Here is a 14267-nt window from a genome sequence, read left to right on the forward strand (position 1 = left end):
CCACACTGAATGGGTTATCATTATAACCTGGTCAAAAGCGGTACCATATGATCGGAGTTCCTTATTTTTAAAGCCAAATTGCTGGTGACTGCTCTTCACGTTTGATCGAAAGCCAAATTCTTTGCTCCTGTGGAAAGTCACACCTTCCCGCGTAATAACGGAGCCAGAGAGCTGGGGTTCAGCAATGCCGCCGCGCCAGCCGCCGCGTTTCACGAGTGAAAGGACGGACGGTGTCTCACGGCGGGCGGCGCCCCCTCACAGGGCAACGGCTCCGGGCCGCCGCCGCCCCTGCCCTCAGCGACGCCTCCCGCGGCCTCGCCAGCGGGCAGCCTCGGCAGGCGGCGGCGGTGAGCGGGGGGCGGGCAGGACACCCTCCCGCGGGACCCGCCCGCCGCCTCTCGGCCACACGGGCCCGGAGGGCGGTGCGGCCCCTCAGGAGCGCACGCCCCCCGCCCCCTTCCCCCTCCCCGAGGCGCAGCCGGGGGCGCTCGGGCGCCGCCATGAGAGGGCAGCAGCGTCTCGCTTCCCGCGCCCGCGAAGACGGTGGGCAAGATGGCGGCTCCCATGGAGCTGAGGTGCTGGGGAGGCGATTGGGGGCTGCCGTCCCTGCACCCGGAGTCTCTAACCGTCATGGTAACGGCTGGCGGCCGTCACCCGCCCCGGGAGGAAGGGAGGGAGGGAGAGAAGGAGGGACGGCGCCCCGGGGCTTGCCTGCCGCCGACACGGCTGTCCGCGGGGCTCTTCCCCACGGGGGAGGCGGCGCCGCCGCCAAGGGGCGCGCCCGTCCTCGTCGCCCTGAGGCCGGGCCTGTGCTGGGCGAGGGACCCGCCGCTGCCGCCGTGCTCCGCCGGGGTGGGAGCCGACGCCGTTGGGCCCGCGGTGGGGCCTGGCAGGGCTGCGCCGCGCCGCCCTCCCCTGGCTCTTTCCCCACGGGGAGCCCCCTCGCCGCGGACCGTTGCGTCCCTCCCCAGCGGGGCCGGGGGCTGGGCTGCTGCCCTTTGCGAGGGCGTCGTGCCTTCCCGGGGCATGCCTGGCCTCGGCCTTAGGGGATGGCATTTCCTAGAAGCGCATTAGGACACTGAAGACCGACTAAAAGCAAAGGCGCTGCGTTTGCTTTTAGTCGGTCTTCAGTGCCCGAAGCTGTTTAAAACAACTTTTAGATGCTGCCTTACACGTTTCTTACACATCGTGACAGGAATTTTTTTCTTTGTTGCAGGCGTATGCCAAATTTTCTGGTGCTCCCCTGACAGTGAATACTATAAATAACTCTTGGAGAGCTCCGAAAGGTACCTTCTTTCCTTTTTTTATTCTTTTAATCATAGCCACGTTATAAACGTGGCTTTCAATTTCTGTATTGTTTCTGAGCTTGGTTTTGTGCTCACGAGCATAACCTGCCCCAGTGAAGGCTACCAGCTTTCATGATACATCAATAAATGACTTTACATGATCAGGTGCGATGAATTTGTGGCAATAAAATAATGGAAGACATAGATAAAATTCCTCAAAGGACACTTTATTAAAATGTGCGTGGGTGAAGTAGTGGACAGTCAACAAAGCAGTGGTGCCAAGTACATGCCTGTTTCTGTCAGGCAGTCTAAATTGATGGTATAGTGAAAACAAATTTCTAAGCTTTTTGTACTTTGCATATTTATAATGATAGTAACTAGACTTGTGTATGGAAATAGTGTTCTTTAATTATACATAATTTAATGGGCTGGTACAGGTGGAAGTGGAATGTGGGCCTCAAAGAGTGTAACTTGCACCAGCTGGGATGTTTAGTACTGTGCTGTGTTAGAGAGGTTGACTCAGAAAAGGTGACTAACAACCTAGTTGCCAGAGAAGTTGAAGATAAGGTATCGGAGAGGACTTCTTCGTGTTGGATACTTCCACTCATTTCTCATCTGTTGCTCAGCATTTAAGTTAATTGTCTTGCTGTATTCCAGAGAGGTAGAATTACTGCAGGGTTAAAGTACTCTGTCATTTTCACTTGCCATTTCCTCAATTCAGGCATTACTGTATCCATGCAGAAGTTGCGCTTGCTTTTCAGTGTATTGCTTTGTGTTAGCAGAAAATACCAAGAACTAGCTGGGTATACTTGCCAAAAGTTCAGTGGCTTTCTTTATAGCCAAAATTCATAAAATCCATACAGAAAAAGAAAATTGGAATATTTAAGTGTTGTTCACATTTGATACTTTAATAGTATGTAGCAGCACAAGTCATGTTAGGCTCATTGTGGCAGTTATGTTGTGAATGTCCCATAAGATAGCCCCTGTTACAGAGGCTTTACGCTCTATAGTCGTTGATCCTGCAATCTAATGAGTAAAGGCTGACAAGTAAACTTCTGGCAGAAGGAACTTACTTGATTCTGGAATAGTTCATGGTTATGCAGTGGTAGCTTGGGCAGTGGTTGTAGCAAGGCTAGAGAAAACAGGTGGTTAAAATGGATTTGGAGGAGAAGGGCAGGTAAAAATTGGAGTAGAAGGAAGGAGAGGCCCGGAGGTGAATGAGTTGAGAGGACAGTTGGACTGAGTTGGAATTTCTGTCTTAAGATGAACATCTGAAATCCAGACAAGTAGCCTGGTTCTCAAAGTATCAGATACCTATCTCAAAGTATCTGATTTGATGATGTGGGCCCTTTTTTACATGTTGTTATTAGTGAAGGCCACATATGCTAAATATTAGTGACCTTGGTGGAACTCCCCTGCTATGTAAAGCTTAGTTTATGCATACATGTTAGTAAGACCGGAGCATGCTGTGGAGAAAAGGAAAGTAGATGAAGTGACTGATTGCTTTCTAGTTATGTTAGCATTCATGCATATAAGTTGTTGACTGTATGCCTTCTAGGAGATGTACCAGTCCTGATATCAGAAGACATTGTTATTTCTCAGCCAGCAAAAATACTAAACTTCTTAAGAAAGCAGGTAGGTCTCTTTCAAAAGATTTGTTTTCTCTGCCCTGTAGTGACTCTACATGTTCCTTCTATACATTGATACAGGCTTCCGAAAACATGGAACTGAGTTCAGACCCAGTGCTTTCCTGTTTTTCATACATGCGTGAGAATTGCAAAATAGTGGGTAACAGATTGCTGTTTGAAAGTTTGATTGTTAGTCATGTGAAAGATTTAAAAATAGGCATGAGAAAACTTCCATTGAAAAGGACAACAAAGTGGCCTTAATTGAGCAGTTTCTCACTGAGCACCCTGCTCTTAATTATAACACTTTTAATGTCATAATGACTTTGCAGACCTAAGATATCACAAGTTTCGGAAGCGTGGTTTTAACTGCTTAAATGAGTAATTGTCTCCCAGTGCCCTTCTTTTGAAGGATAATGCATACAGCATTGTTTTTAATCTATGTAGTTTTTCTGTAGCTTGCAGATTAAAATTTTTGCAAGTATTTCTTGATGCACATCGTGTTATTGCGTAGTCAACTCTTGCTTACCTTTTGCATATCTGTTAATGTTCTGTTCACAAAGAATAAAGCTATACAATTTCTTCTTTTCAGAAAGTACAAAGATGTCTAATAAAGCGTGGCATTATCTTTTTGTTTCTTAACATGGTCCTCCAGCGCACTAGTCTACTTTTACATTAGAAATTCAGTTCCTGCCTATTCAAGAAGATTATCTGATGAATGCCATGTTAGTGAAACTTCAGGTATTTGTGGGGAGAAAAACAGAATCTGAAAACTGCACATTTGAGATGGGATTTTACACAGTTTTTTTTTTATAAATTTTACAAATTCAGAAGTTTCATAGCCATTTGGATACCAAAGATTCCTTAATGCTCAGAAAAAAAGCCCGCTTTGAGTTAAAGTGTAACAATAATGTGCTTGCTTTTCAGATATCTAAAAATAAGGGTTAGCACTGACCCTTTGTTTCTAAATTAATGAAGCGAATCTCCTCTCCCCCCCAAAAAATTTATCAACCCTTTTAATGTGCCTTAAAAGGATCCAGTGTAAGAATTAAAAGCTCAGTCAGCTGTAACTGCATTAATTTATCTGTGCATTTGGTCCCTTGTGTTGTTAGCGTCCAATTTCTAAACTTTTAGAACAGAAATCAAAAGGAAAAGATGGGAATGCTTGCCTTTTTATAAGCTTACACCAGCTGAAGTGACAGATGCTTCTTCAAAAATAAAGATGGGGACTTGCCAGAGGTTTGCTAAGCCCTAAGTACTGAAAAATTGCCTCTATCACTGGACAGTTGCTTGGAAAACAATTGGAAGGAGACACGAGAGTTATTTTGGGAATAGGAGGGCCCAAAAATCTAAGAATGGGCAAGTGGAAAAGGGAGATGCAAGGAGGTTTGACATAGCTGGCCTGAAGAAGTAAATTCTAGTGAGTGCATGCTTTTTGTCCTGGAAAATGTTGCTGTATTTACTAACTTGATAGCTGTTATGTTTGAATCATCTTTTTGGAAAGTTCTGTGTAACTCTATTTGTAGTATGTATTTTTTTTAATTCATAGAAATATAATGCTGATTATGAATTGTCTGCAAAACAAGGAGCTGATACACTGGCATATATTGCACTACTTGAAGAGAAACTGCTTCCTGCTCTGGTAAGTATTGGGAAATACTTTATAACGGTCAGAATTTTTGGAATTGAATGCTACAAGAGGTGCCCAATGTGAGAGATGTTAAAGTCTCTCTGCTATAGTCCTGGCTAGAATGTATTCGCTTTGTTAGTCCAATTTTGGAAATACCGCCTAGCAACTTTTGAAAAGGAAAGAAGTGTGTGTTTTTGGGGTGTGAAGTAATAATGAATTTATGAAAGGCATTTTAAAAGGGTGCCTATCAATTTTTTTTCTTTTCGATACTTTTTGGGAAACAGTGTCCTGAAAACAGCTTATTCTGTTCATTTTTTGCTTAATTTGATTCTTTTGAAAAAGCTTTGAGTAAAATGTGTATGTCTGATGTGTGCACAACTGTGAAAGCCTTTTGAAATGTTCAGTTAGAGTTTTAATTTTGAGAAATTAAAATACCCATCAGTAGTTTCATTTTTCAGTTCTAAATAACGTATGGCCACATGCCCTCACTGATTTTGTTGAAGTACATTAGAGCTATAAAAATCCCCAGACATTGGATCTCTTGAATGACTTTGGCTTCAGTTTGAACCGGAAAAAATATTCTGACCAGATGATACCATAGGCTAGACTCTTCAGCTAACCTGCAAGGTTTCGAATTCATCATTTCATAGTATCTTTATTTTAAGGTTTATATAAAATAAAAAAAAAAATCTAAAAAGTTCAAACCTGATCCTGTATGACTACTACTTTTTTGTAATGCATTTTCTATATGATCCTGTATGACTGCTACATTTTTGTAATGCATTTTCTATGTACAATGTGTGTGTGTATAAGTGTGTATATTTATACATAAACATGAGTGTGTATGTAATTTTATGCGCATGTATATAGGTCTGTGTAATTCTTGGTGGTTTTTCTTCAGGTGGAAGGTATCTGTTGCCTTAGTTATATGCTCCTACACTCAAAGGATTAGTATAATCCTCTGTGGAGCCTGGTTGCCTTAAATTACAATAATTCCTGGTGCTTCTGCTTCTCTGACAGAGATCTTACACATCAAACTTTTAAGAGATGTCTACTATTCTTACTCAAATTCCAGTCATATTCTTCCTTACGTTGATACAGCTGCACACTTTCTGGGTTGAGGCTGAAAATTACTGCAGTGTGACAAAGCCATGGTTTGCCTCAAGGATTCCCTTCCCACTGAGTTTGTATCTGCCGGGAAAGATGTCCAGGGAAGCGCTGAACAGGATCTTGCTGACCAGGGGAGGGCCTCCACTCTACAGTCTCACTGAAGTGGAAGCACAGGTATGTGTTGTGTAGTAAAGAATTTGTAAGTTGGTGCTGTCAAAGACAAGAACTGAAACAGTCTAGCAGACTGGCAAATGATGAACAATGCTGTGCATACTAGTCTTGCTACACCTAGGGCTCTTAGACAGTCTTGTGTCTCATCAGATATACAGGGATGCCAAGGAGTGCCTAAATCTCCTGTCGAAGAGATTGGGAACATCTCAGTTTTTCTTTGGAGATACGTGAGTGTGATTTTTTTTTTTTTTTTTTTTTAATGACTAATAAAACAGGTGCTACATGACTCTGTGAACACTTAAACTTTTTTTTTTCTTAACCTGCTAGAATGTTAAAAGTGCTGCACAGTAGTTTCATGTCTCACACTCTGCTTTTCAGACAAATCTGAATGAGCAAACAGGGCACAAACAAGATCTTTGGACTAAGGCAGTGCCGTGTCTCCCTTACCCTGCATTTTTCCACAGAGAGGCAGATGCTGCCCACAGCTGCTTAGAAAATGTGGGGTCCTTGATGAGTTAGTGCAGCACTAGAGAAAGGTTTTCTAGCCACTGAATGTCACCTCCTGTGCTTGTGCGTAGAAAAAATGCTTTAAGCCTGAGGTGTTACCACTACTTTCATGGGAGGAGGGTGTAGGTCCAGGAACCCTCCTCTTCCTGTGGTACGTGCACAGAGCAGGAAGCAGATACTGCCAACAACATCGTGCCAACAGGTCCTAAAAAAGATGATCTGTTCTTTTAGCCACTGAAGTCAGACCACTTCATGAGAGAGGATCCTGGTCCCCTGGCATACAGCTTGGCTTTTGTGGTGCCAGAAATGTGTTTTTAGAGTGACTTGTTTATCAGCGTACGTGACAGCATGACTGGATTTTAATGCTGAAGTTATTGTTTCAGCTTCCCAGCACGTCTCTAGTTTAGAGGTGCTGAAATCAGCCAATAGTCTGTATAAAGGATTTACCAGATTGATATGAAAAGATGGAATGCCAGAAAAGCTGACTATGTTCTGTCCTGAGTTGTGTTTGACATACACAGAAAACAGTTACATTCTAAAGGTCTTAATGTCTTACCTCAGTCACTTTGGTTTTTTGTTTTGTTTTGTCACTCTTTTCAGGCCTACTACCTTGGATGCCTTTGTGTTTGGTTTCCTTGCACCGATTTATAAAGTGTGCTTCCCCAGAGTACAATTACAAGAGCATTTGAAACAGCTTCCCAATCTGTGTCGTTTCTGTGATGATATTTTAACTTGCTACTTCAGGTTAACTGTCTCAGGTAAGCTGTGTTTCTTTTCCCTTTCGTCATGTGTAGTCTTGTTTGGATTAGGACTCCAGGTTTCCATCTGTGAACCAAAGCAGAATTAGATTTTGTGTAGTTTATGCTGGAGCTTCTGTGGGGAAATGAGGTAGAGAAACTTGCAGAGTTGTGCAGAATGGATGGAAAATTAAAAGCAAGGGTTAATAGTCAGACTCTGTCAAGCATTGGGAAAATGCACCTCTATCTATGCTATGGCTCATGCTTAGTGCTTCTGTTTTTCTCACATGGAATGGCTTTTCCACTTAAATTCTTCTTAGGATAAAAATACTGCAGGAACTTTCACTCCAATGTGGGTTTATTTTTTAAGGATTTAAAAGCTTTTGTAAATACCTTTTCACTCTTCATCTTTCTACCTTCACTCTCCAGGCCATTCTCCGGCTGGACAGGAAACAGCAGATGCTAATCTGCAGAAACTCACACAGCTTGTAAATAAGGAATCCAACTTGATTGAAAAGGTTACTTTTGCTTCGGTCTCTAATTTTCCTGCTTCGTTGTGGTTACTTGTTCACAGACATTCTTGCATGGCAACTGCACAATGGACGTTTTATTTTGATTGCTTCTTTTCTAGTGAGTTACTTTCTGTAGAAAGGCAGGAAGAATATTATGTCATTTGAAAGGAATAATTAATGAATCTTTGTACTTCAAAAGTATTTTTATTACCATCAAAAGAACATTGTCTTGCAAGTGTGCATACCAACAAAAGAAGGGTGTCTTTCTGCAAGTGTACGTTCCAGCAAACGAGGAGGCAAATGTATTAATCAAAACTCAGAAATGGTCCTGCAAGTTAAGACCAATCGCCGGCTCTCCTTGCTCCCACCTGAACGCTGTAGTCACTAACCTGCAGTCACTGTTTCTCCTGCTTGTTCTATGTCTAGCTTTTATTTCTTTATATTCTTTGTTTCCAAGGCTGTCACTCAGCACCTGTCAAAAGCTATACAACTTAGGTGAAAAACACTAGTGGAGAATTAGTGTTCCGATTCAAACAGAACACTTTAACTAGAAAGGTAGAAGGCAATTCTTCCTGAAAAAGATCAGTGTATGAAATAAATCATTAATTATGATCAGCTTCTATACTGTCAGGTATTGATTGTATCTCCATGGTATTGGAGTGTGGCTGTGGAAGTTTTAAAGAATGGGTTAAAAAGACATTTGTCAGGCATGATTTAGGTAAAGCTGATCCTACCTTGAGGAAATGGGATGGACTAGGCAACCTCTGGAGATCTCCCCTGTGCTGTCTTCTGTGATTCTGTTTATTCTGTAGTAACTGGACTCTTTTTGATACCACATTACACACAGGGCAGATTAGATTAGATTGATTTCCTGTGAAAATGTGAAATCTTTATATTCAGAGATTAATTTTAACCTGTCTTTGAAAAGGTCTTATCACAAGTTCTTTGTTTTTGAAATATGTAACTAGTCTAAATTCACCTAGCACTTCCAGAATATTTCTAATTTGAAAAAGATTTGTTCTTGCAAGGTGCTGAAATGCATCCATTGATGTTAGCAGTTTGACTTTCAATCTGCTTTCTAGCAGTTTGGCTATTGTACAAAATTGAAACTTTGACCTCTTAGAAGAAGGTAACAATGTTGCTTTCTTCAGTAATCTTGACAAAATTATTTGAGCAGAAGCACTATTTGCCTTGGGTTTGATGCGCCATATGCTAATGGAATGAATAGCTGCTCTAACACAAGGAGATACTTGGGAGTGGAAAGGAACCAAGGCATCAGTTTTGGCTGGGCCTGAAATAACAGGGTAAAAAATACCCCAAACCAGCGTTAATGATGGCAGCCCTGACAAATAGACTAATCGTATAATCTATATTCTACTGTTTGCCAGATCCGGCTCTCATTATTTCTCTGCAGATGGACGACAATCTTCGTAAGAGTCCTCAGCATCCCCCTCGAAAGCTAACAACGCTCAAGCTTGCTGCAGGTGGAGAAGAAAGCAGTCCATTGAATCGTTTGTCACCTTGACAGCTTTTGTTGCCCATACACATGTTTGCCTTCAACTCTTCTGAGTGTCACAGTAGTTTTTTTCACATGAATGTCATTTTGCAAGGAAAGAATCTGCTAATGGGTACAAGTAGGGAAGAAATACAGCTTTACAATCTCCTATCTACCAGTTCTTTTAAGAAATTGCATAGTTCAGGCTGACCACGCACTAAGCTGAGGCTAAAGTAAACAAGAGGCTTATTCCTGCAGATGTTGAAGTGATTTTGTACAGCGTATTTTTGCTTTTAGCCTAGCAGAAATGTTGACCAAAAGTTAAAATTCCACTTACGGAATGTTCACTGTTACTTTATTTTGTGGCTTTTGATTTTACTGTAACCCTGTTGCTATACGTGGGTGGATATACTCTTGTATCTGTCTGAAAATTACAAAGTCCAGTTGCAAAATTGCTGAAAAGACTGTGAAAAAAATGAAATGTTGCCCGTCATGGCAGCTGAGAAATGAAAAGCAATGAGAGGAAGTAAAATATTTTTTATTGTACTTTCATGAACACTCTTGGGTCTTGCGTTTTAAGGTTGGTTGTGTTTTTGAAAGCTTCTCATGTTGTGCTTTGAGGCGGATCGTTGAAAAGTGTGCATGCTGCGGGGAGTACAGTGATGTACGATACTAACATTTCACAGGTACCTGGTGTTAGTCCTGCGTGAAACAGGCTTAACCTGTGCACAGGGTAATACCACGTGCTGCAAAACTGTTAAGTCAAAGTCACAGAGGACTGGTAGTGAGATGGAGAGGTTTGATTAGCTGCTGTTGGGACGAGAGTTGCCTAGCAAAAATACTGTGGCTGTGGATTGAAAGGAACTGGTTAGGGCTTTATAAGAAACCTGATGTAGGCTTTTAAATTTGTCACAGATGCCTCTTAATTAGTTTTGTCTTATTTTTTTATGAGCACTACAGTTCACTCAAGAACTAACATAAAAAATGTGAAAAATTTTGTTGTTTGACAGCCTAGTTCAGTTCTTTTATCTGCAAACTGTAATACATTGCAGCGCGTATTTTTTCTGTTTAATTAAGGGACTTACGTCTCATTACGTTTCCTCTTAGCAGCAGCCTTGCCAGTTCTAGAGACCCAAGCAATTCCATTACAAGAGAGATGCTGTAATTTTTTACTGGCAACGTACCAGCAGATGCTTCATGAGTGGGTGTAAAGAGAATTAGTCAAGGAGATTGACCAAAATGGCTGCACTTAAGATACAGAATTCTGATGGCTGTATGTATGGGGTGACTGTTGTTTTTTTTCCTTTTTCTGGCCAAATCGATATAGTCTGACAGCTTCCCTTCAGCTACGAGTCACGTTTGAGATACGTAGGTAAATTATTTCCTATTTATACAGACAAGACTATAGATTGTGTACATACTGTACTTTCAGACTCGACATGTAAGGAATGTAATGTGTTTAACATTTCTTAATTATAATTGAAATGTTGGGTTTCTAATGAGCACTTTAAAATAAGTCAAGCTTCATGCTTTTACTATAATATTTGTTTCAGTGATTTGAAATTAATCTAGCTCATTCTCATGACAATTGTATAAGCTGACAGTCCACTACATGTAAAAGTAAGTCAAATGTTTAAAATTTTTACTACCTGTATCTTGAGAAGGTTTAAAGGAGATCAAGTCACATAGCTTTTCAAAGTCTTTAATTTATAAACATGGCTATGGAGATTATGCCTTAGTTTGTTGCTTTTGTGAATATGTACACTCAGTCTTTAAAATCTCTTTGTAAAAAGGTCGTTGTTCCAAGATTAAAATTTTCGATTTTCAGTGGAGTTTTGGTAGTGTTTTTTACAGAAATCATGTTGGGTTTTTTAAAGATTTTTCTTTTTCCTTCTGAAAAGGTTTATCTTGTCTGTAAAAAAAGAAATAAAAGCTGCCGACTCCTAGAACAAGAAATTGGAACAATTTAGTGTATCTGTGTGGTCAGATTTTAATTCTTCAGCACCAATTCTTTCTTTCATCACAGCTGCTTTTAGGAAGGGGGGAATGGGGAAGCACAGGTTTTCTAATCTCACTAAACATGAGCCTTGGGCTGTGTGACAGCAAAATTTTGACAAACCAATGCCTGAGTAACTTCATTCACCAGATGGCAGAGGACAACAGGGCTAGAGATCACAGCAAACATTACCTGCAGTAGTGCGCACAATCCCAGATAATTGGTGAGGTTGTGCAGCCATGCGCTTCCTTCCTTTTACTTTTTATCCAAGGTGAATTCTAAACCAAACTCCTTTATGTGGAAAGTGTCATCTCTGGCCTGACAACTTAGACTTGTCCATTAGTTTGCTGGCATATTTTGTGTGCCTGAGTTTTGAAGCTGGGCAGTTAATGATGTCCACGGTGCGATCAGTTTGAGTAACTGTAGCTATCTGCATCTGAAAGAGTCAAAGCTCCTCTGTCTAGTGGAGAAAGATGGGATCTAGATGCAATTCATCTCCTTAAAGTAGATGCCTAAACTTGCGAAGTGAATTGGGTCCTGGAAATGTGTGTGTCTGCTGAATGTAAAGGAAGCCTTAGCTACCTGTCTCAGCTACAGAGTGAAAACCTGCCGCGGTGACTGGCTTTTCCTCCACTGCCTGAGGTCACAGGTGGTCCTCAAACAAAGGGGTCAGCCCTTCTGGCCAAGCAGCAGTGGTGGGTCCATGAAACTTGTATGGAACCTGCTTCCTCTGCAGAGCACCTGGCTATTGCACCTGCTGCAGCTCTGCAGTCTTGAAGTGCTGGGCTTTTTGTGCACGTGCCTACAACATGCAAGTGCAGGGTATAGCCGTAGGTTTCCGTTGTCTTGCTGCTACCAGGGCAGCTGGTGGGCATCTTCCTCCCTGTCCTCCCCCGGAAGGTGGTAGCTGGGAACAGATGATGACCACTAGAGCAGCTCATCCAGCCTGCCACACTTTCCCTTGTGGAGGAGGCTGCCAATCATAAGTAGGGTGATCTGCTCCAGCGGGTTGCACATCTTAACACACCTGCTCCCAGGCAGTCTTGCAGTGAAAGCATCTGTGCAGGTATCTTCAGGGCTGTTCTGTGTCTTTCTGTCAGCTGGTTGTAGGATCATGTATATTCTTGAAGAAATAAGATGAAAAATGTAATGAATGAATTGCTACAAATATGGTCTATTTAACATTTCCAAGATAGCTTTAAAAATGTCTTTTCCCCCCTTTGAAAATACTGTTACGTTAGGCTTTTGTATACAATCGCATTGCTGAAGTCCCATCACTTTTGCTAATGTAACTTAGCACTCCGTTAAGAAAAACACCAAATTGTATGTGACTCCTGGTTAAAATGTTTTGCAGACTCACTTGAGTAAGTTTCCTCTCTTGCTTGATATTATTCTTGGCATTGCAGTAGGAACCATTCATAGTCCTTTTTTTTTTTTCATACAGAAAGGCAGACCAGCTTTTTATGTGAGCCTGACAAACTACACTGCAGCTCAAATCTGGCTGGTCTGTGCTGTTGGCAACAAATTGTCCAATGCCTAACATACTTGAAGACCATGTTGACTAACAAGACGCTACATAAAAAAAATGTACTGTTTCACAGTACAAATGCCCAGTTTCACAAATCATTTTAGTCTGTTGTTAGTGGCTAGCCTGATGCAGCAAAATGTTCCATAATCCTGCTTGGTGCTAACCAATGCCAGTGAGGTGATGGATTTTGATGCGCTTGCTAGAACACTGATGCAGGATCAGGCTGTTCAGCACAGCAGGTGATTAATTTAAAGAGCCACCAGAGGGTTGAGCTGGTCACATACCAAAGCACCCAGCCCAGAGCTTTCCACTCCGCATCTGGCCATTGTCTTTATTCAGCCCTAACTGTGCCAGTCGAAAAGCCACTCTCCTCCATCTGGCTGGTCCAGGCATTTTAGCCACCACGGATGCTCTGGCCCATGTTGTCAGGAGCTGCCAGGTGTGTGCCTGCTGAGCAGCAGCATTAAGTAGCTTCAGCTCATTAAGCATTTTGCCCCTGAAGCTGGTGAGGGAGCATGCATGGGGCAGCTTTGCCTGCAGAGCTTGGGAGTGCTAGTCCCTGCTGGGGAAGGTGAGAAGTGGCTGAGCATAGGCAGTTTTCTGGGTGAGAAGCTATTCCCCCGGCCCAGCTGCTTGTCTGGCATATGCCTAGGTGGTGTCTGGCATACAGGCCTTTCGGCAGCACTGCCGTTCTGCATCTACTTGAGACCCAGCCATGCAGGGATGATGATGATGTGGGGCTTAATGCTCTTTCAGTACCTTGTGTCCTGGTCTGGGCAGCACGGCAGGAGCCAAGCCCCACTATACTGGTCTTCTCCTTGCGCTAGGAGGCCTGCCCAGCAATGGGGAGCGCTGGGGGCACCCCATTCTGGAGCAGAGTTCTGTATCGGAGGTAGCTGCCAGGAAGACAGGTGAGTTTTTGTACCACCTCAGGGATGTGTTAAAGCAAAGAAGGGAAGAAGGAGGTCCAGTGTTCCCTGTAGCACACCAGTTTGCTGTTTCCACCTGGAGGAAAGCTCCCAGGAACAGATCCCAGGTCCCAAGTGAAATCAGATCAGGTTGGAAAGAGAAGCTGGGAAAGAGAAGGAAACAAAAGGTTAGCAATGGGAAAGGCATCAGGGCATCTGCTTTCACCCTCACTGACCTGTTGTCTGAGAGATTTATCAGTGTCACAGTACTTGGGACTGTGAAAGACTCTGCTTCACTAGCTACGACATACTGCTCTTGTGGGCAAAAGGTGGGGGAAACCCAATGACTTGTTGCAGGTTTTGAAAAATAAAGAAAGAAATTACTTGTGATGTGCTAGGCCAGTCTGCCTTAGTGTAAGACTGAGTGAGCAAGGTTTTACTGTGTTTCATTAAAAGCTAAGCTGAGACCAGCAATCAGTGATGGGACATCTTTAGTTCCACAGCAAGTAAGATATTGCAGTAAATCAGCCTATGGCACAAGGCTGTTCCTCAGCGCTGTCCATGCCCGTTTTGCTCATTCCCTCATTAAAGCCACATGGGCTTTTTTTCATCATGAATGTCAATGTTCCAAATTTTTACAATGCTCAAGTGTTGCATGTGGGGTCACAGAATCACTACGGTTGGAAAAGACCTGTAAGATCATCAAGTCCAACCTGGAAAAAAAAAAAAAAAAAAAAGAAACCCACCACACAACAACAACAA

General features: G+C 42.6%; 1 protein-coding gene across 5 annotated transcripts; it reads left to right on the top strand.

The window, feature by feature from the left end:
• The first annotated feature begins 524 nt into the window (after window positions 1-524).
• On the top strand, window positions 525-10900 carry MTX3 (metaxin 3). 5 transcript variants are annotated; one of them, XM_059833416.1, is made up of 9 exons: window positions 525-633; window positions 1217-1286; window positions 2845-2921; window positions 4461-4553; window positions 5643-5825; window positions 5973-6049; window positions 6930-7087; window positions 7496-7584; window positions 8993-10900. In XM_059833416.1, exons 1-9 carry the CDS (start codon window positions 553-555, stop codon window positions 9101-9103), a joined length of 939 nt encoding a protein of 312 aa, XP_059689399.1. In that variant the 5' UTR covers window positions 525-552; the 3' UTR covers window positions 9104-10900. The 5 variants fall into 5 exon arrangements, with proteins under 5 accessions (XP_059689399.1, XP_059689400.1, XP_059689401.1 ...); XM_059833417.1 differs by having other exon boundaries at window positions 2848-2921; XM_059833418.1 differs by having other exon boundaries at window positions 8967-9088.
• The last annotated feature ends 3367 nt before the right edge of the window (window positions 10901-14267 follow it).

Source organism: Gavia stellata, chromosome Z (genome assembly GCF_030936135.1).
Source record: "Gavia stellata isolate bGavSte3 chromosome Z, bGavSte3.hap2, whole genome shotgun sequence".
In the NCBI taxonomy this organism is placed as follows: domain Eukaryota; kingdom Metazoa; phylum Chordata; class Aves; order Gaviiformes; family Gaviidae; genus Gavia; species Gavia stellata.

What these genes read in the sequence shown, in the direction of transcription:
- MTX3 (XM_059833416.1), top strand. Translation starts at nt 553, where the DNA reads ATGGCGGCTCCCATGGAGCTGAGGTGCTGGGGAGGCGATTGGGGGCTG. An exon ending in CTCTTGGAGAGCTCCGAAAG is followed by an intron (nt 1,287 to 2,844) that starts GTACCTTCTTTC and finishes TATGCCTTCTAG; the next exon opens with GAGATGTACCAGTCCTGATA. An exon ending in AATCCAACTTGATTGAAAAG is followed by an intron (nt 7,585 to 8,992) that starts GTTACTTTTGCT and finishes ATTTCTCTGCAG; the next exon opens with ATGGACGACAATCTTCGTAA.